Below are 22,208 nucleotides of genomic sequence, written 5' to 3'. Positions count from 1 at the left end.
GTGTCCTGCATGAAAGATATATAGCCACTCAATTTTGAACCAAGGTACAACAGTAATCAATGGTATACATATTGAAATTCTTGGAGGATTTTTTTTTTTTATGGATAAATATTATGTAAAAATTCATCAATTTTTTTATTGATTAATTTATTAATATTTTTATATTTTTCGAAATAGATAAATTACTTTTCATGAATAATATTTACTGATAAAATAAAAAAAAAATCTTATTTAAGTAGAGGGTGATTAAATTATTTTTCTATCTATCGATAAATTAGGTATATAATTTTATTCCTAAAATATCATATCTTTATTTTCAATATTTTCATCATTCAATATCCAATAATTCAATCATTTATTTTTTCTTTCAAATCTAAAAAGTATAAAAAGTATTATGAAAAATATGAATAAATTTTAGTAACTTATTCCGGAAAGTAGTAATGTAAATTTAGAAGCCATTTGATCATGCATCAAAAAATGAATAAATTATTTTTTATCTAGATATTATTTATAATATATTTATTTAAAAAATATAAAATTTTTAAATAAATTTTTTTATCTATAAAAGAACAGAGCCCGAAGAACACTGCATTGCTTGGGATATTTTATCTGATATCCATTTAACACACAAGATTCCTTTTTCTAAGCCAAAAAAAGGGAAGTAAGAAACTTCCCTCAGCTTTATCAGAAGAAAAGAGTGAAAAGTGAAAACAGGAGAATATCGTAAAAGGTCCGAGCAGTACTATATTCATCCTCCAATTCCATTCAGGCACCACTAACACACTGCTCCCGAGTGCTTTGTGATATAATTTGACGAAGGATGAAGCCAAAGCTATTGACCCAACCCATGAGTCCTCTCAAAAATGAATATTGTTCCTGTTATCTAACTTAAAAAAATGCACGAATGCCGAAAGCGTCAAGGTCTTTGCTAATGTCAATATATAAAATTCCAATAAAGCAAGGTCATCCTATGGTAGGGATGGACAGTGTCTAAACCTAAATGACATATTTATAGACTTCCATCAAACGTATAAATAATAAAAGATTTGAAGGTTGTGCATGTCAAATCAGGAAGGCTACCTGAACATTATCCTTCTCAAATGAACAGTTTTTGTATGGGACACAGGTTAAATATGTCCATCCAAGTTGTCGTACAAGAGGAGGTGCAAGCTCAATGAAATCAGCGATAAATAACTCCACTTGGTGGGATGAGGTTTATATCTTTGTGCAAAAAAAAAGGTTTACCTCTGCTCAAATCCACCATAGATCACACAATGTTCGCTTTGAAATCTAAATGGATGAATGGTCAGGAGATTCAAAATATTTTGAATATGTGCCACACATAATTTGATAACTGATATTGTGAAAAAAAATTAATTATTTTTTTACGCAAAAGATATAACCCAAATCTCACTTAATGTTCACCAAAATGACAAATAAAAACCCTTCACCATCTGTTGTTTTTACTAAATGACTATGATTTTGTTGTCCACAAATGAAATTCTGATAATAAAAAATGTTCAACCCAACCTAATTGTCTGCTCAAAGTAATTTAGGAATTTACAGCATACTAACTGCTAACAATCTATGTTGCTGTTTTTTTTTTTTTTTTGGGTTAAAACAATCTATGTTGCTGTCTGAAAGCGAGAGTTCTTTTTCCAAATAATACGAAAAAAAAACTTTTTTACCAAAATATATCAAAACGAAACTTATTTACCAAACTAATGCAAAAGGGAAAAACGCCATTTTGAATGGCGTTTTTTCCCCTTCCACGTCAGCCCCTATTTCCACGCTGGCATCGTCCGATGAAAAAAAAAAAAACATCAAAAAACGCCATATGGAATGGCGTCTTTAAAAACGCCATTTTGAATGGCGTTTTTAAAAACGCCATTCAAAATGGCGTTTTTCAATTTTCCCACCGGAAAAAATCGTGGGAAAATGGAAAATTTTGTTTTTTAAACTTTGGAATTAGTAAATAAATTAAAAAATTAATTTGGATTGAAATTTAAAATATAAAGATTTTAATTTGTAATTAATTTAAAAAATCATAAGAAAAAAAAAATTATTATAGAAAATAAAAAAAAGAGAAAGAAATATGAAAGAAATAAAAATTTGAAATTTAATTGAAAAACATCATTCGAAATATTTATCTTAAAAATTTTTTTAAAAAAAATTTGAAGTAATCAAAGAAAAAGAATTTTAATTAAAAATTAAAAAGAAATTAAATTTTAAAGATTAATTGAAATAAAAATATTATTTCAAATTACTTTCCGAAATTAGAAATAAATTTTTTTAAAAAAATTAAAAAAATTTGTAAAAATAGGGTTAAAAAATTTTATAAAAACATAAAGAATTGAAAAAAATAGAAATTATAATTGTAATTGAAGAACAAAGTTTATATTTTTAATTTTAAGAAATAAGAATTATAATTATAAATAAAATTAAAAATTATATTTTAAATAACTAAATTAATTTAAATATAAAACGCCATTTTGAATGGAAAATTAGAAAATTTTGTTTTTTAAAATTTGAAATTAGTAAATAAATTAAAATTTTAATTTTGATTGAAATTTAAAATATAAAGATTTGAATTTGTAATTCATTAGAAAAATTAATTTAGATTTTTTATTTCAAATTTTTTTTAAAAGATGTCAAAAAAAATCTTAAGAAATAAAAAAAAAATTATCATAGAAAATAAAAAAAAGGAGAGAAAGAAATATGAAAGAAATAAAAATATTATTTCAAATTACTTTCGGAAATTAAAATTAATTTATTTTAAAAAGATTCAAAAAAATTTTAAAAAGAGGGTTAAAAAATTTTATAAAAACATAAAGAATTGAAAAAAATAGAAATTATAATTGAATTTGAAGAACAAAGTTTATAATTTTTAATTTTAAGAAATAAGAATTATAATTGTAAATGAAATTAAAAATTTTATTTTAAATAACTAAATAAATTTAAATATAAATTTTTAAAGTATTTTTTAAATAAAAGAAAAAAAATACTAATAGAATATAAAAAAGATAAAAATGGAAAAAAATTAAAATTAAAATTTAAAAATATAGAAATTATAAAGTAGATTAGAAAAAATATATCATAAAATAATAAAATTAAATTGAATTAATTACAATTTTTTTGTTAGGGTATTTTATAAATGTGACTTAAAAAAAAGTAAATTTGAAATAAATTTTGATAAAAAAATACATTAAAAAGTTAAAAAATTATGAAAAGTTAAAAAAGTTGAAAAGTGAAAATTTTTAAAAAGTCACCAAAAATAACAATTATAAATTTATAACCAAAAAAAAAATTAATGTTTAATTGAAATAAAAATATTTTTTAAATATATTTTATAAGAATAAAATTAATTTAATTAAAATAATTTTCAAATAAAATTTAAAAATGACCTAAAAAAATTTCATAAAAAGATAAAGAATTGAAAAAAATAAAAATTTTTAAATAATCAAAGAACAAGCATTATAATTCAAAATTTAAAAGAAATAAAATTTTAAATATTAATTGAAATAAATATATTATTTCAAATTACTTTCGGAAATTAAAAAGTAAATTTATTAAAAAGATTCAAAAATTTTTTAAAAATAGGGTTAAAAAATTTTATAAAAATATAAAGAATTGAAAAAAAATAGAAATTATAATTGTAATTGAAGAACAAAGTTTATAATTTTTAATTTTAAGAAATAAGAATTATAATTGTAAATGAAATTAAAAATTATATTTTAAATAACAAAATTAATTTAAATATAAATTTTTAAAAATTATTTTAAATAAAAGAAAAAGAAATACTAGTAGAATATAAAAAATAAAAAAATAAAAAAAAATTAAAATTAAAATTTAAAAATATAGAAATTATAAATTAGATTAGAAAAAATATATCATAAAAGAATAAAATAAAATTAAATTAATTACAATTTCTTTGTTAGGATATTTTATCAATGTGACTTAAAAAAATAAGAAATAAAAATTAAAATTGTAATTGAAATTAAAAATAATATTTTAATTAATAAATTAAATTAAACATTATTATTTAAAAAAATAATTTAAATGAAGGAAAACAAATGGGTGGAAAAATTAAATTTTAATTTGAATTAAAATTTGATAAAAAAAAATACAGTGTAAAGTTAAAAATTGAGTAAAAATATGGAATAAGATATTTATAAAAAAATATTTTTTTAATTAAAAGAAATAAAAAAAAAAAGGGGGGAAACGCCATAGAGAATGGCGTTTTCCCCTCCCAGATCCCTTTTCCCCTCTCCTTCTTCCTTCTCCCTTCTCCTTCTCCTCTTCTCCCTTCTCCCTTCTCCCTTCTTGATCTTCTCCGGCGTCTCTCCGACGGCACGGCGGCACGGCGGCACGGCGGCGAGGTCTCGGCGGCGGTGAGTTCTTCCCGCCTCTCTCTCCATCTTCCTCTTTCTCTCTCCCTCTTCCCCTCTCTCTCTTTCTCTCATCCTGGCGGCGGGGCCGCGCGTCTCGACGGTGGCCCCCGGCCCCCTCCTCTCTCTCTCTTCCTCTCTCCCTCTCTTCTCCTTGGCCGCCGGCCGTCTGGGCCGCGCGTCCCGGCGGTGGCCCCCGGCTCCCTCCTCTCTCTCTTCCTCTCTCTCTCTCTCTTCCTCTCTCTCTCCCTTCTCCGTGGCCGCCGGCCACAGACCGCCGGCGGCGGGCCGCGTGCCCCGGCGGCGGGTCCCGCGTCCCGGCGGTGGTCCCCGGCCCCTCCTCTCTCTTCCTCTCTCTCTCTTCCTCTCTCTCTCTCCCTTCTTCTTGGCCGCCGGCCACAGACTCCCGGCGGCGGGCCCCGCGTCCCGGCGGCGGGTCCCGCGTCCCGGCGGTGGCCCCCGGCCCCCTCCTTTCTCTCTCTCTCTTCCTCTCTCTCTCCCTTCTCCTTGGCCGCCGGCCATAGACGGCCGGCGGCGGGCCCCGCGTCCCGGCGGCGGCCTCCGGCTCCCTCCTCTCTCTCTCCCTCTCTCTCTCTCTCTTCCTCTCTCTCTCCCTTCTCCGTGGCCGCCGGCCACAGACCGCCGGCGGCGGGCCGCGCGCCCCGGCGGCGGGTCCCGCGTCCCGGCGGTGGTCCCCGGCCCCCTCCTCTCTACTTTTCTTACAATTTTTTATATTATGTATTTGTAATCTTTTAATAAATAAATTAAATTAAATAATGAAAATAATAATTTAAATGATAATTTTTAATTTAAATTAAAATTAAATTTTTTTAAAATTTATAATTATAATTCTTATTTTATTGTTATTTTTTTATTTTCCTATGATACTTTTTTTTATTTATTTTAAAATAGTTATCATTTGAAATTATAATTTTATTTTTCTTCCATTTTTTTCTTTTTAGCATTCTATTACGTATTCTTTTTCTTTAATTAAAAAATTATTATTTTTTCTAAAGTTCAATTTATAAAATTTTTTTTCCACATTTTTCCTTATTTTTTAACTTTACACTGGATTTATTTTTTGATCAAAATTTAATTCAAATTAAATTTTCCTCCTTTTTTTTCTTTATTTAAAATATTTTTTAAATAATAATATTTAAATTAATTTAGTTATTTAAAATATTATTTTTAATTTCAATTACAAAATTCTTATTTCTTAAAATTAAAAATTATAAACTTTGTTCTTCAATTACAATTACAATTTCTATTTTTTTCAATTCTTTATCTTTTTATAAAATTTTTTTATGTCATTTTTATATTTTTTTTAAAAATTTTTGTTCTTATTTCTTAAAATTAAAAATTATAAAATTTTTTATTCAATTACAATTATAATTTCTATTTTTTTTCAATTCTTTATATTTTTATAAAAAATTTTTAGCCTATTTTTAAAATTTTTTTGAATCTTTTTTTAATTTATTATTTTTTATTTGAGAAAGTAATTTGAAATAATATTTTAATTTCAATTTATCTTTAAAATTTTATTCTTTTTTATTTCTACATTATAATTCTTTTTTTTTTAAAAACAAAATTTTAGAATTTTTAATTTTCTTAAAAATTTTGAAGACAAGTATTTCGAATGATGTTTTTCAATTTAATTTCAAATTTTTATTTCTTTCATATTTTTTCTTTTTTTTTATTTTCTATGATAATTTTTTTTTAATTTCTTAAAATTTTTTTGGACATCTTTAAAAAAAATTTGAAATAAATATTCTAAATTAATTTTTTTAATGAATTACAAATTCAAATCTTTATATTTTAAAATTCAATCAAAATTAAAATTTTTAATTTATTTACTAATTTCAAATTTTAAAAAACAAAATTTTCTATTTTCTCACGATTTTTTTCTAAGTGGTTAAAAACGCCATTTAAAATGGCGTTTTTAAAAGCGCCATTTGGAATGACGTTTTTAAAAGCGCCATTCCAAATGGCGTTTCTTCCTTTTTTTTTTTTTTTTTTTTTTGGGACGATGCCACCGTGGAAATGGGGGTTGACGTGGCAGGGGAAAAAACGCCATTCAAAATGGCGTTTTTCTCTCTTACATCATTTTGGTAAATAAGTTTGGTTTGAATATATTTTGGTAAAAAAGTTTTTTTTTTGTATTATTCGAAAAAAAAGCTCCTGAAAGCGACCGCTCCATCAAAGAAAAGGCTCCATCAAAGAAAAGACACAAAACACCGCCATTAGCATGGCAACCATCACATACAATCGCCGGTGGGGCAGCCCAACACAGTATCCTAACATGCGAATAGTGGCACTCACACCCTTGACGCTACGCGTCCCCCAAAGTTTACACGGCAGACTATAATGCCGGTTTTCCGTGCGACTTGGACCCAAGTTTAACACCTTTATTTCTTTCAACTCAACTACCTCCATAGAGAATTATTCCGAGCCGTTACGATATAAGAGATAATATTTGCTCCATGGTGCGCGGGCTCATGTCATTTGAATTACAGAAAACAAATTTTGAATTAAACATAATAATAATTGTAAAAAATTAGGATAACAACCACTTAGAGAAAAATAATTATTACTTGCCCAAGTCGCTGTCTGTTGAATAAACTGCGTTCTTTTAATTGTTGATCAAGTTAAAACTTATCCCTTAGCTATGATAATTACAATGATTACCTTTTGTGATTATAAGCAGGAGAAAATAATCACTATTTTCTCAATTTGCTATTGATTAAGTAGCACATAGATTCTTTTAATTGTTGATCAAGTGAAAATTTATCATTTAGCCAGTACATAATAATTTGATTTTGAATTACCTTTTTATTTACTGAGCACTGTTTATGAACTTTATTCTGGCAATTCTTATAATAGAAAATCGTAATTTAGATACTTAACATGCTACATTATGAGCTCTTTTCTCGAATAATACAAAAAAAAATCTTTTTTACCAAAATATATTCAAACCAAACTTATTTACCAAAATGATGTAAGAGGGAAAAACGCCATTTTGAATGGCGTTTTTCCCCCTGCCACGTCACTCCCCATTTCCACGGTGGCATCGTCCCAAAAAAAAAAAAAAAAAAAAAAAAAAGAAAGAAACGCCATTTGGAATGGCGCTTTTAAAAACGCCATTCCAAATGGCGCTTTTAAAAACGCCATTTTGAATGGCGTTTTTAAAAACGCCATTCAAAATGGCGTTTTTCAATTTTTCCACCCAAAAATAAAGGAAAAAATCGTGGGAAAATGGAAAATTTTGTTTTTTAAAATTTGAAATTAGTAAATAAATTAAAAATTTTAATTTTGATTGAATTTTAAAATATAAAGATTTGAATTTGTAATTCATTAAAAAAATTAATTTAGATTTTTTATTTCAAATTTTTTTTAAAAGATGTCCAAAAAAATCTTAAGAAATTAAAAAAAAATTATCATAGAAAATAAAAAAAGAGAAAAAAATATGAAAGAAATAAAAATTTGAAATTAAATTGAAAAACATCATTCGAAATACTTGTCTTCAAAATTTTTAAGAAAATTAAAAATTATAAAATTTTTAAAAAATAAAAAAAAAGAATTATAATGTAAAAATAAAAAAGAATAAAATTTTAAAGATAAATTGAAATTAAAATATTATTTCAAATTACTTTCTCAAATAAAAAATAATAAATTAAAAAAAGATTCAAAAAAAATTTAAAAATAGGCTAAAAAAATTTTATAAAAATAAAATAAGTCTTTAAAAACGCCATTTTGTAAATTGAACTTTAGAAAAAATAATAATTTTTTAATTAAAGAAAAAGAATACGTAATAGAATGCTAAAAAGAAAAAAATGGAAGAGAAATGAAATTATAATTTCAAATGATAATTATTTTAAAATAAATAAAAAAAAGTATCATAGGAAAATAAAAAAATAACAATAAAATAAGAATTATAATTATAAATTTTAAAGAAATTTAATTTTAATTTAAATTAAAAATTATCATTTAAATTATTATTTTTATTATTTCATTTAATTTATTTATTAAAAGATTACAAATACATAATATAAAAAATTGTAAGAAAAGTAGATTTATATTTTTTAGTCGACCCCATGAATCGACTCATGGCTAAAAGAGTTTAACGGCACGCAAAATTTTTGACTGCGACACTCTGTGAGTCGATCCCTTGACTTTCTTTCTGGTAATTTTTATTTTTTAAATTTTTTAAATAGAGGAAGAGAGAGGAAGAGGGAGAGAGGAGGCAGCTCACCGTCGTGCTGTCGGAGAGACGCCGGAGTAGGGAGAAAGAAGAAGAGGGAGAAGGAGAGAAGAAGGGGGGAAAGGAGAAAACGTCGTTTCCTTCGGTGTTTTTTTATTCTTTTTCTTTTTTCTAAATTTTTTAAATTTTTTTTCATAATTTGTTTAATTATTTTTTTTAATTTATTAAATTTTTTAATGAGGATAGTAATTTGAATGATAATTTTTAATTGAAATTAAAGATAATTTTTTGTTTTAAATTATAATTTCTATTTTATTACCATTTTTTATCTTTTATTTACTTTTTTTATGATATATTTTTTAATTTAATTTGTAATTTTTATAATTTAAAAATATAATATTAGTTTTCTTTCATTTTTATGATATATTATGTATTGTTTTCCTTTACTTAAATTTGTAAAGGAAGAAGGAGAAGATCGAGAAGGGAGAAGGAGAAGGGAGAAGGAGGGGAAAAAGGGGTTTGGGGAGGGGAGAGAATGGCGTTTTCTCTTTTTTTTTATTTTTTATTTTTTTTAATATCTTTATTTATCTATTTGTAATTTTTTAATAAATAAATTTAATTAAATAATAAAAATAATAATTTAAATGATATTTTCTAATTTAAATTAAATTAAAATTTAGAAAAAAGAAAAAGAATTAATTTAGACATGTCTCTTTTTTTATTTTCTATGATAATTTTTTTTTAATTTCTTAAGATTTTTTTGGACATCTTTTAAAAAAAATTTGAAATAAAAAATCTAAATTAATTTTTTTAATGAATTACAAATTCAAATCTTTATATTTTAAAATTCAATCAAAATTAAAATTTTTAATTTATTTACTAATTTCAAATTTTAAAAAACAAAATTTTCTATTTTCCCACGATTTTTTCCTTTATTTTTGGGTGGAAAAATTGAAAAACGCCATTTGGAATGGCGTTTTTAAAAGCGCCATTCCAAATGGCGTTTCTTCCTTTTTTTTTTTTTTTTTTTTTTTTTTGGGACGATGCCACCGTGGAAATGGGGAGTGACGTGGCAGGGGGAAAAACGCCATTCAAAATGGCGTTTTTCTCTCTTACATCATTTTGGTAAATAAGTTTGATTTGAATATATTTTGGTAAAAAAGATTTTTTTTTGTATTATTCGAGAAAAGAGCTCCTACATTATAACCAAAACGACCTAAAACTTTCGGCGATACCAGAGTTTACCTCCAACGAAAAAAACCCTCCTTACATTCCTTTTTTTAGGTACAGTTGGCAAGTTGCGTTATGAGTACTGCCTCTCTCCCTCGCTTTAAAACCCTCTCCTCTCTCTTTCTTCTCATCTCCCAAGTAGAACGAGAGCACAGGTATGCCCTCCGCCCCACCCAAAAAAAAGGGTTTTTTTTTTTTTTCCTTTTTTTTTATACGTGCTTCTCGCCTTCGGCTTTCGTTTTTTTTCAGTGATTTTCTTCATCCAAGGACGATCGGGTGGTTTTTAAGCGAGAACTTTTTCAATTTATTTTTTTCCCTTTTTTTTGCCCATTTTTTTCGTACCGATTTTGATCTTCGTGTGTAGTTTTCTTCAGTTTTTCTTTTCCGATCGCGTTGGCTTTGATTCATGATATTTTTTTTCTTTAGAAAGTTGGCGAGACTAAGGTTACTGTTTCATTAGTGCCGACTCCGGAGTTTGATTCTAGTGGAAATCTAGGGTTTTAGTTCTTGAGCCCTTCATTTTGTTTCTTCTGTGATTCTTGAGGTTTTCGGTTTCGCACTGTGTTATTCTGCTTTCTCCTTCGCAATGTCTTCCAGATTTTGAGGTGTGTTAGCAAGAAAACTCTGAGGATAGAAGCTTGAGGTGTCTTAGCAAGAAACCTCGGATAAATAGTAGAATAAGTTAGGGTTTTGGTTTAAGTGGATTCTATGGCTTTTAGGGTTCTAATCATGGAAATTACTGGATGGAAATTTGTTGAAAGAAATTTCTTTTTGAGTTACTATTTAGATTTTACAACAATGCTGGTAGATTTAAGTGCTCAGTTTTATCTCCGGTTTTTAAAATTTTGCTGTAGTGTAATTTGCTCTGAAGCATTGTTACGATTTGGTTTCTCGGCTGCCGGTGTTCACAGTTTTGGGTTTTATTACAGAAAACAAAAGGAAGCTATAACATGGTTATTGGGTAATTTTAAGTAACAGAGCAAAAGCTAGCCTTAAATTATCCCACCATGTCCCGCCAAGCCCACCTCCCTCCTCGGTGCCCATTTAAGAACAGGGGTTTGCTGCCCCGAGCACTGGATTCCACACCTCAAACCACACTGTATAGGTTTCCATCCCAAGGGTCCATTATAGATGAAAGACCCTCATGGATTGATGACCTCTTTACTGAGTCAGACAGTAGTCCTAGAGGTATCTCTCATCGGAGATCTTCAAGTGATTCTGCAGCAATTCTGGAGGTCCCGGCAATGTTGGCCGGTCCAGTATCCCCTGTCAGTGAAGGAAATACTTCATCAGTTGGTGCCCTTCACAAATCACCAGAAGCCACAGATGAGGGTGAAACTAATTCTGGGTTTGAGGCTGGTAGCGGGTATGACGCAAGCTGTGTTTATGGTCCCAACTCCCCCAGGCAAAAGAGTAAACTGACCAGTTCGGAAAGCTCCCTAGTCGCTGCTTTGTTGGAAAATATTCCTCAGAACCCTTTGCAATATGTAACTGTGGATTTCCCTAGTGGCTCAAATAATAGTGAGTCCAATGCGAGCGGAGATATTCTTGTTGCACCGGATGATCATGATCCAGAGAGGGCATCAAGAAGGTAAGGCATTTTCCTTCTCTCTGCATCTAGTGTATGCTGGTGATCTTTTTACTTATTGATTGCAGCTTACTCTGGAAGCAGCCAATATTTGCTCATGTGTCAAAGATATGATACTTGTAGCTTCTCAAAGATGAATTCAGCTTCAAGAGTTGTGAAAACTTTTCTACTTTGTCATTTGAGTTGCTTAAATATTTACTCCTATTTTTTCATTTGGATGCATATAGCTTGCATTATCAGCTATCATTTTTGGTAGGATGGTTAGACAGCTAAACTTCTAGAATCCACCTAGTCCATGATAAGAGCAAAATTCTTACTTCTTTAAATGTACCATGTGGCATGCTGTTGTAGACATTCTATATATGTATGGTAGTTTTCATGGACTCAATGTAACGTATTCATGATATGAAAGATATGAGAAAGTTGTACTACCATGAAATAAGAGACAAGACTAACTCTATTTCTATTACATGCTGATGATACAAGAAACTTAAATAATGTATGCAATGCTTAAGGTTTATCAAATAAATTAAGTTAATATGAATGAGTTGTAAGATTTTGACATGGCATAGCAGCCCTGATAATATGTACATACAGTTTGGAACTGGAAACCCTTGAACATTTATTATTACACTTTAACATCTCTTACGCATGCTTTGAGGTTTTGATAGATATTGAGAACCAGTCCCATTTTGTTTAGAGTTGTATTGTCATAAAAATTGGTTGGTGGTAAGGAAGAAAGTTTGATTTTATGTTTGACTACTTGGGATTTAGAAGGTGAGTACGTGCAAGCATTATCAAGTGATTTATGTTTTGAGATTTAGAGGCCTGATACTTGTTCTATTCACAATTGTATGCGTTGATTGTTTTATTGCATTAAGAAGTTTTGGACCTTTTTTCCATGAGGAACTCTTCTTCTCATCTTTTCAAAGTTTCTACTCGTCACATCATGCTTAAGCTAACCTTAATCATCAAGTAGTATTGTGTCTGTAGTTGCTGGCATTATAGACTAGGCATGTGACCCACTAAGGTTTGAAAACATGCATACAATATGCTCTCATCGTGATGTTGTCCCCTTGAATAAATTACTGCCAAGTTCTTGGCCAAGGCAATGGATGAGAGAGGGGCTTGTGATGAATTGGAAGTCCTGTTGGTTGGAAGGAAGACGTTTCTTATGCAACCAAGGATCAACCATATAAGATTCTTTGTTATGAAAATGATTTCTACAGAAGGAAAGAAAAGATGGTTGAGTATTTAGAACTTTTTAGTTGTTGCAAGACACAATTGATAAGACAAATGGGTAAAGTGAAACAACTTTTTATTCATTATGAGGACTATTATATTGCTAAATTAAAATTTAAAATTATGTTTTGTTCAATTAACCCTTTCCCAGATTGAGATTTGATTTGTAACTACTTGGGCCTAAAATGATTACCTAGTTAGTGACATCAACTTCTGCTTATTGATTTGAGGACAGTTCCTTTTTCTTTCTTTTTAATCATGCAAGTACCTTCTGATTTGATGTCAGCTCAACATTTTTGTAAATTGAAAAATTCTGAGATATTTTGTTACAAACCATTTGTATGAATTTAATGAATCATCTTTACTGGATTTACTTAGCCAAAAAAGCTACTACTACTTGAAGTCTTGAAGTCAGCAGTTTTCAAGGGAGGTAACTAACTCCACTAAAGATCATGTTTGTCACTTGGCATTCTTTATCTCCCCTCCCACCCTTCTTGGTTTTAATACGTATTTCGTCTAGGTGTTCATTACTTGTAATAAGATGGAAATGTGCAATTAACTTGCGATGCATGTTCATGATCCAAGTAAATGAAGAACTTGCACTATTTTCAATACATTGAATGAATATGATAATATTATTTCTCATACACTGATATATTTCTCTATCTACTATTAATGGTTTCTAGAAGCATCTCTTGTTTAATAATTTTGAGGTCAGGCCTTTTCTTTAAACCTATGATAAAGTGGTTGAGGGACCTTGACAAAGTTTTCAATTCCTTTTTTTTCAGAAAGGATGTAACCAGATGAGGAGGTATACGATTGTGTAGATAATATTTCAAATTTTCAGGATACAGTTAATTATTGGAAACTGGATGTTGTGTGGATTTGCGGGCCTGGGTATTTAGGTTCTTTTAGTGTATTGGGGCACCTTGGCCATGGCTTGTCAGGAATTGAAGGCCTTGAGCAGGTGTCTAGGTCTGGTGCCTTCTTAGGTTTGTTGTTTATTCTCTCGTTATTGTGAATAACTATAGGAATTATGAAACTGGAATAACATAAGTATTACAAATTTAGCGCAATGGAATCATGCTCTCTCTCATTCATTTTGTAATTAATACTAATATCAGCATTTGTTTTGTAATACGACAAGTGTCAATATAAGTATCATGGTACCAATTTTAGTATCACAAAACAATATTCGAGTACAGCAATTGTTTCGGAGTATTATAGTACTATAGGAGTTGATGCTTATGTAACCAAGCTCCAAATTATCATGTATCACATATGCATGATTCAAGAGTGCTGTTCACACTACGTCCACAATGATAAATTTATGAAAGGTTGATTCTTATCTTTCCCTTTTATCTAGTGTTCCTTTTGCTTCTAATAACTAATTGTCCTATCAAACATTAGATGCCGAATTTTTTCTAAACAAGTCATATATGATTTACTGTATGCATATTCAAAGAAGACTGGGGGGAGGCACTGGCAAGGAGAGGATGCAATTCCAGATGCAAGGATTAGGGAGAGAGGTAGTTTGAAGTTTGTTGGATAGTTGTGGTATGGAATAATTAGATCTGGGTACCAATTTACTTACCCTGTGATAGAAATAAATGTCTGCTCCAAATCTGAAGAACTCTTGAAGATGGGGGTTGAGAGCTGTGTTAACAGTTCTAGTAGCCGAAATATTTTGATTTATAGAGTAGAATGTGTCTTTTCAAGGTTCTCCTATGACTTTCCTTTATCGTGCTATTTTTTGATTTTACCTATGCATTTTATTTATCTATATTGCTTTTTTTTTTTAGAAAAGAGTATGTATCGATGTGATTGGATAGCATCTTCAAAACCTTGTGTGACATGTATTAGAAATTTAGGTATATTTTTGTGGGAGCACTGACATAGCTAGACAGATGATCATGAAATTCTGCTTCATTGTTTTATGGCCCCATCTCTAGAGATGCTGAGACAAGGCTGTCTGGTTTGTATATTGCTAAGTCTGATTTGTATATTTCATATGATACCTTGGAAATTATAAATCATGCATATTGATTCTCTTATATTGTAATGAGTCCTGAATTACCTATAAGGAAGACATAAAGCCCCTGATATGTTACAGTATTAATACCGTAAGCTCATTTGTAACCCGTCTGGTAGCTTTTGGTCTTGGTGTCCTCTCACCAACAAAATATGAGCATGGGTGGGAAAGGACCTCAGAGGGTACTGTTTCCTGGTTTTGCTTCTTATTTATTAAGTTTGTATTACACCCTTCATTGTGCTTTGATATGTTTTTTGTTTTTGATGTTTGTTGGTCTAGTCATCTTTCTGGAGTTAAAGGGAGCAATGATGCTATCATGCCTCTACCCCTAGATTATCCATTTATTGTCAGATCATGAGCAAAGTCCTGAGACATTTTGTCATGTACTCCTGTTGATTTAAGGTGTTATTGTTAGTTGTGTTGGCTGGCTATACCTGACCATTCCTTTATTGTGATATTTTTTTTACCTTGTGGGTGGTGGCAATGGTGTGGATCTGCGGAAGCATATAGCTGGGATAGGTGGGATTTGGGAAGGTGATTATAACGTTAAACTGTTTACTTCTTTTTAATGTCATGCTGGTTTAGCCAAACTGTTTTCCTAAAACACCTGGTGTGTCAGGGGAGCAGGTCTATGTTGGATATGATTGCAAATCAAGATGAGTCTTTAGTTGTGCGAGGAGTGGAAGGCAAAGAGGGGAGAAAAATGGTTACCTCATCGAAGATCGTTGGATAGCTGAAGGATAACAAAGATGGATTGTTTTTAAGATAGGAGGAACATGTACTGCCACATGGTCCCTCTTGGTACATCAGTAGGGTTGACAAATTCAGGGCTTTGTCACAATCAATGACTTCTCTAGGGTTTGAGTGTAAGTTTCTATGAGAAGTTACTGATTTGCATTAGGTGTTCTTTGCATTAGGTGTTCTGCTAGTAATGACTCAGACCGACTGTAGTATGATATTGAGGGTAGCGTTCAGTCTCAGCAATTTGTCCTACAAATCATGCCTGATCCTGGCCTGTGGCTTTATGATTTAAGCCCAAACCGAATGCAAATACGATAATTCAGACCACGTCTACAACCCACTGGAGCTGATTGAGCCTGGGCCTCTTTTTTGTGTGTCAGAAAGTCTCCAACTTTGCCTGAGAAAATTGTCTGTACACTATAAATGAGTGGTTTCCATTGGTCAAGCCCTTGAAAATTAGGCATCTTGCTCTGTCCCTAAGATAATATAGATAAATGTTTGGTACATTACCTATTGCAGATCTATGTTAGTTGACTTTCTTTGTTCCCCTTCACCCTCGGCATGCAGAATATTCTGTATGAGATCATGCGTGCTTCTGAATTTATCGTTCTTGTTTGCCATGCTAAAATCTGTGATTTATGTTGCTGAAGACAGTACGAACATTGTTCTTTGCTGGTATCAGACTTGGGGGCTGACCATTTTACAAGCACCCATTGAATGAGCTTCGTTGCACAACTAAGAAAATGCTAATTCTGCGGGCATGATTATATTCATCTTATATAAAAAAAGTTGTGCATATGTAGAAATCATTTTATCACTGTCATTTTAAGATTGTTGTGTTTCACATCTTGTAATTTCTACAGGCGCTCAGGACAACGATCTAGGGTCCGTAAGCTTCAATATATTGCTGAACTCGAGAGAACTGTTGATGCACTTCAGGTAGTCATGTTCTTAGTTACCCATGCCATGGATTACTTTTGTCCTTGAAATTTTTTGACAACAAAAACCATGCCTGAGTCTCTCTTTTGTTTAAGACTTTTGGAGCTGAGCTGGCAGGAAGAGTTGCTTCTATGTATCAGCAGCGTTTTGCTTTATCAATGGAAAACAAGAAACTGAGGTGGCAGATAACCAGAATTCAACAACAGAAAATAATGAAGGATGGTGAGTGTGATTCTATGTTTCTTGTAGACTTTGTAGAAGTAGATTGATTGGACACTTTTGAAAATGATAGTAATTAATTAGATTTAGCCTATTTAACTAACAAATCATGTCAAGTTATTTAGAGTTGAAACTAACTTAACAAACAGGCTTCTGTTCAACTCTGATTTTCAAGTTTTGACATGCAAGCACATTGTTGCGAACAAGGTTGTAAAATTATAAAGATATGAAATTGGGTGCATTTTTTTTTCAAAATCTTATCGAATGCATGTCTACATCTAGTCTCCTTTGTCATGGTTATCATGGGTTATTGAGCCAATGGTGATAAGAGCGGAGCCTGCCACCACCTGTGTATTGCACCTATTCTTTAGGTTCAGTCCTACTTACAATGATATTTTTTTTATTTCTCTGAACATTGGTTCAACTTCCCAATATCTACAGGTCAGTATCAGACTCTGAAGAGTGAAGCAGAAAGGTTAAAGGTGATTTATGGTCGTCACCGAAGGAGCAAAAGCGCTGCATCCTGTTTTGAGATGGGTCCTTTGAATACAGATACTTCGGAAGTTAGTTGGCAGATACTGGACATGGGTAAGCTCAGTCTCGGTGAAAGCCCGGTTCCTATGAAACATGGTCTTGGACGCTGGTGATGATCCCTGGCCATCATACTGAGTGCAGCACTGCAAACCATCTTACTAGTAGGATTAACATTCCCAAAGCTAGATTCAAAGCCATGGGCTGGTAAGCCTATTCTAACTAACATTTGCATTCCTCTTTGCAAATGGTCCCACTTATAGTTAACCTGGTAGAAGCATCACAGATTAAACTTTACCACCAACTGCAGAACTCTGAAATGCATGTACATGCTTGCAAAGCTGCAGCGCGGTCTTCAGTCACTGATAGTTTTTATGAAACTAGGAAATCTTGAAAGCTTGATGTAATACAGAAACTCTTATAGCCATCTTTAGCATTCAAAATGGTGATCAGATGGTAATAATTTAATTGTTGGAATGTTCTGCTGAGATGGGTGGTGGTGCAACTCTTATTTGTGCGATTCCTTTTTGGAGTCAGCTGATAAGCCGTGGGAGGAAATGCTTCTATCTTGGTACCCATGATGCATCAGCTATCGTATATCGATGGATAGTGCACGAACCGGATATATGGAAGACGAGTCTAAGGTTGGAGCAGGAACTGGTGTGACGCTGCTGTGGCTGTGCGGTTTATTCTGGCTTTTACCTTTTTTCTATTTATTGGATCTCTCTCGTTATGTTATTGCTTTCCAAATGTTTAATAGGCTACGCCAAATAGAGCACTCGATGGTGAAGACCGGTGAGATTGACGCCGAGCGCAGAGTGGATGAAGCAAGTAAAAGAGAATGGTGCAAAACTGGGAGATGGGATACCTTGTAGCATCGGGACAAGATCGGATTTGACCGAGGTAAGTATAGGTCTAATCAGAAAAAAAAAAAAAAAATGGGAGGGATTGAAACGGGGATGGTGCTGTTCTGGGGATGGTGCTGTTCTTGGGACCAAGGCGCTTCCGTCTGGGTATCCACCGTCCAGACCTGCAAAAGGATCGGATCGAATTGAATCTTTAATGATTTTCATCTAATTCAATTTTTTTTGATTCGATCTTGATTTAATTTATTTGAAATCTATATTAGATTGTTAGATGATAACTAAGAAAGATCTCTCTTTTTTTTTTTAATTTTTTAATAATAATTTTTAATAATTAATTGTATAGAATAGTAGAAGAAAATAAGCGGTTTTTGACAAAGAGTGAAGATTCTAGAAATTCATAAAAAAATAAATTTTATATAATGATATAATTATCATAATTTAAAATATCATACAAGAAGAATATTTGTACATGATTAAAAATGAGACGGTATATATTGTGGATGACATAATATCTTTTTGAAATTTTTTAAAGTCAACAAAACAAATTGAAATTCAAAAAATTCTCTTGTTTTTATACCTCATGGTAAGTAATTGAGATGTCTTGAAAAATTTTTAGTTTTGAAAATTTTTAATTTGAAAGTCGGATGGATAGGACAGAAGGGTTTAAAAAATTTTGGTCTAAATCCAAATCTCTATTTGGTGAGCTACTCTAACTGGATTCGAATCTTATGTTTGGGTTTGAATCGAATCGGATTGAGTCGGATCATGTATCTTAAGATCCAAATTAATTCAAAAATCTCTACAGATCGGGTAGGATTCAAATTCAAAAAATCCAGATCCGATCTAAAAAAGAGAACGGGTCCAATTTTTGAATCCGATCTGACTTCATGAGTCTTTTAAATAGGTCTGGATCGGATCTAACCAGATCGGATCGGATCATGAATCAATCTGACTCATTTGCAGCAGCTTTATGACGGTCTCGCCGAATATCAAAAATCAAAATTATGATGCACAAGAATATCGAAATTAAAAAACTTTAAAGTTACAGAGGTAAGTAATCTCGACTCCTAAGACTATCTGACATACGGTTTGAGCCTCGTAGCTGATGAATGCCTTGTAGATCAGAGAGTTGATTTGGCTTGCAAATTCACGCCGCACGCTCCCCTTAAAGTAATCAAATAATTCTCGGCATTTCTAACTCATATTCTCCGGTAGCAACATTCGTCGTGGCTTCTGCTTTCCTGGAATGAAAGTTATGAATCTTTTTTTTTTTCTTTTGGTAAGAAGAGGAAACTTTATTCACAATTATAGTCATGAATCAATCCCATTTAAAATGGATGAAACAATAAGGATCTATTTTTTATAAATAAATATTATAAAAAAATTATTAATTTTTTTATTGACTAACTTATTTATATTTTTATATATTTTTAAATAAATAAATTATTTTTTTATAAATAATATTTTTTTTATAAAAATGAGAGAAAATCATACCTAAAACTGTTCATTCAGTTTTAACCAATCCGACTCAAAAATTGAATAATAAAAAAATAAAAATTAAAAATTGATCTGAATAAAAGAAGAATTGAAATCCGAGAATTTCGATTTGATTCGATTTGGTTATTCATTTTTTATAATTTTTTTTTTATTTTTAATTATTTATTTTTATACAACATATTCAAATAATTATTATTAATTCATTGTTAGTTTATTACATTATATTTAATGAAATTTAATATTTATTAAATTTATTATTTGATAATTTTTTACATTAAAAATTAATTATTAATAAATAATAATATATTAATAATTAATATATAATAAATCGATAATAAATAAAATGTAACATATCAAAAATCACATTATCTACAATACAAATAAGCAATCAAGCATCATAGTAACTTATAACGATAGATCAAATCTAATATCCAATCATCCATCTCTATAACCAACAAGTTTTTAAAATAGTAAACAATATAAATTTAAATTATGACTTCAGTTTCCGGTTCGATTTTCAGATTTTTCGATTTTTAATCGAATCAAAAATCAAAATTCTTAAAAATAAAAATCAAAAACCAAATCAAACTATATTCGATTCGATTTTTCGATTCGATTCGAATCGATTTTTGATCTAAAATCGAATTATGAACAACCCTAGTCGTACCCACTTAGGAGTTGGATAAATCATTCTTCTATCAACCGAGAAAATAACATTTTTGTTTCATTCCTAATATATCCCTAATCCTATAATAATAATATAATAACATACTACTATCTTATATATAATATTATATTATATTATTATCAGATAATAATTTTTATTATTTTATTATTATAATATAACATTAATATTATTATAATAAAATATAATATGATATAATAATATATTATTTTAATATATATTAATATATTATATATTATATTATAATATATAAAATATTATATTATATATAATAATATTTATATTATAAGAGATATTATAAAAAATATGGATAAATTATAGTAATTTATCTAGCAAACTAGTAATTCAAAAGAATATGGATAAAAAATTTTTGAGTCATTTTTTAATGCATAAAAAAATATAAATTTTTTTAAATATTATTTAAAAAATATTTATATAAAAAATATAAATTATTGGATAAATTTTTTATCCTCAATAGGAAGGACCTTAAAAACCATCCAATTGGCCGGTTTTTAACTCGGACCAACTCCAGTCTGGTTCAACCCAAAATGGACCTGGTCTGGTCTCAACCCAGCTTCCCGTAGACCCGGGTCGCAACCCTCTCGGCCACGTCCAACCGCCCGTGCATCCGGCACGCCCCCAGCAGCGCTCTCCAAAGCGCGTCGTCCGGCTCTTGCTCCATCTCCTCCAACAGCACCTCCGCTTCCTCTACGTATCCTTCTCTCCCGAGCAAATCCACCATACACGTGTAGTGCTCCACCCCAGGGCGCACGTCACCAAGCCGGCCCTCTCTCATTGTCTCGAACACCCGCCTCCCCGCTTCCGCCAGACCCCCGCGTGCGCACGCCGCCAGCACCGCCGTCATCGCCGCCGCGTCTGGCAGCTCTCCTTCCTCCAGCATCCGCCCGAACAGCTCCACCGCCTCGGCGGCCCGTCCGTGCGTGCCGCAGGTGGCGATCATGACGGTCCAGGAGGCGAGGGTCCGACGGGGCATCCGGTCGAACACGTGGCGAGCGGAGGCGAGGTCGCCGCACTTGGAATACATCGCGACGAGGGAGTTCGCGACAACGGGATTTGGTGCGAGGCCAGCGGCTAGACTGGCGGCGTGGAGAGGGCGGCCGAGGCGTAGAGAGGCCAGGCCGGCGGCGGCGCGGAGGGCGGAGGCGAGGGTGCGGGCGTCGGGAAGCGGGCCGTGGGAAAGCATGTGGCGGAGGAGGAGGAGAGCGGGGCCGTGGCGCCCGAGTTTGGCGTGGGCGCGGATGAGGGAGTTATAGAGGAAGGCTGGGGCGGAGGGGGCGGAGGAGAGAAGGAGGTGGGCGTCCCGGAGGCGGAGGCAGCGGGCGTAGGAGGCGCAGAGCTTGGACCGGAGGAAGCGGTGTCTGGCGAGGCCGAGGGCGAGGAGGCGGGCGTGGGCTCGGTGGAGGGTGGGGAGGTCACGGGCGGCGGCGCAGCGGTCGAGGAGGGAGGCGTAGAAGGGTACGTCCTCCGGGATTCCCATCCTCCGCTGCCGGCGTGGGGGCTGGTTACGTTGGAAGGCAAATGTAAAGAAGGGAAATTCTTTTACACCGCCCGCGGTGTAGAAAATCCAACGTGGAGCGCACCGTCGCATCCGGCTAGGCTACACAGCGGTAGTTTTCCGACATGTATTTAATATTCATAATTTTATTTTTTATTTAAAATTTTAAATAATAAAAATATTTTATTTAAAAAAAATTATAATATTTTATATTAATATTAATTATCTCATATTAAAATTATAATTTTAATATAAAATATTATAATTTTTTCATAGAATGTCGTAATCTCGATAGGAATATTTTCGTTATTTAAAAATTTTATAAATTTTTTCAATGAAAAAAATATTATTTTCTCTTTATGATATTCTATGAAAAAATTATAACATGCCGTATAGAAAGTTATAATTTCAACGCAAGGTATCATAATATCGATACATTATGTCATAATTTTTTTAGAAGAAAAAAAATATTTTTATCATTCAAAATTTCAAATGAAAAAATAAAATACGGACATTAAATGCATGTTGGAAAGTAT

General features: G+C 31.7%; 2 protein-coding genes across 4 annotated transcripts; one reads left to right on the top strand and one right to left on the bottom strand.

The window, feature by feature from the left end:
• The first annotated feature begins 9,829 nt into the window (after positions 1-9,829).
• Positions 9,830-17,571, top strand: LOC105038314 (basic leucine zipper 34). Of its 2 annotated transcripts, none has more exons than XM_010914077.4 (5): positions 9,830-9,971; positions 10,746-11,407; positions 16,283-16,358; positions 16,454-16,580; positions 17,019-17,571. In XM_010914077.4, exons 2-5 carry the CDS (start codon positions 10,824-10,826, stop codon positions 17,222-17,224), a joined length of 993 nt encoding a protein of 330 aa, XP_010912379.1. In that variant the 5' UTR covers positions 9,830-9,971; positions 10,746-10,823; the 3' UTR covers positions 17,225-17,571. The 2 variants fall into 2 exon arrangements, 1 of the variants encoding a protein (XP_010912379.1); XR_012141691.1 differs by lacking the exon at positions 9,830-9,971 and having other exon boundaries at positions 9,985-11,407; positions 17,019-17,315; positions 17,419-17,571.
• Positions 17,572-18,908: 1,337 nt separating this feature from the next.
• On the bottom strand, positions 18,909-21,790 carry LOC105038313 (pentatricopeptide repeat-containing protein CRR2, chloroplastic-like). 2 transcript variants are annotated; one of them, XR_012141690.1, is made up of 2 exons: positions 20,642-21,790; positions 18,909-19,215 (listed from the first exon to the last, which is right to left on the bottom strand). XR_012141690.1 is itself a non-coding variant. In XM_073258545.1 (2 exons), exon 1 carries the CDS (start codon positions 21,763-21,765, stop codon positions 20,722-20,724), a length of 1,044 nt encoding a protein of 347 aa, XP_073114646.1. In that variant the 5' UTR covers positions 21,766-21,790; the 3' UTR covers positions 18,909-19,215; positions 20,711-20,721. The 2 variants fall into 2 exon arrangements, 1 of the variants encoding a protein (XP_073114646.1); XM_073258545.1 differs by having other exon boundaries at positions 20,711-21,790.
• Positions 21,791-22,208: the final 418 nt, after the last annotated feature.

The sequence above is a fragment of the Elaeis guineensis genome, chromosome 1, assembly GCF_000442705.2.
Source record: "Elaeis guineensis isolate ETL-2024a chromosome 1, EG11, whole genome shotgun sequence".
Classification (NCBI taxonomy): Eukaryota; Viridiplantae; Streptophyta; class Magnoliopsida; order Arecales; family Arecaceae; genus Elaeis; species Elaeis guineensis.
The sequence above is the reverse complement of the archived record's forward strand: the minus strand, read 5'-3'. Positions and strand labels throughout refer to the sequence as shown.

What these genes read in the sequence shown, in the direction of transcription:
- LOC105038314 (XM_010914077.4), top strand. Translation starts at nt 10,824, where the DNA reads ATGTCCCGCCAAGCCCACCTCCCTCCTCGGTGCCCATTTAAGAACAGG. An exon ending in CCAGAGAGGGCATCAAGAAG is followed by an intron (nt 11,408 to 16,282) that starts GTAAGGCATTTT and finishes TAATTTCTACAG; the next exon opens with GCGCTCAGGACAACGATCTA. An exon ending in ACAGAAAATAATGAAGGATG is followed by an intron (nt 16,581 to 17,018) that starts GTGAGTGTGATT and finishes CAATATCTACAG; the next exon opens with GTCAGTATCAGACTCTGAAG.
- LOC105038313 (XM_073258545.1), bottom strand. Translation starts at nt 21,765, where the DNA reads ATGCGACGGTGCGCTCCACGTTGGATTTTCTACACCGCGGGCGGTGTA.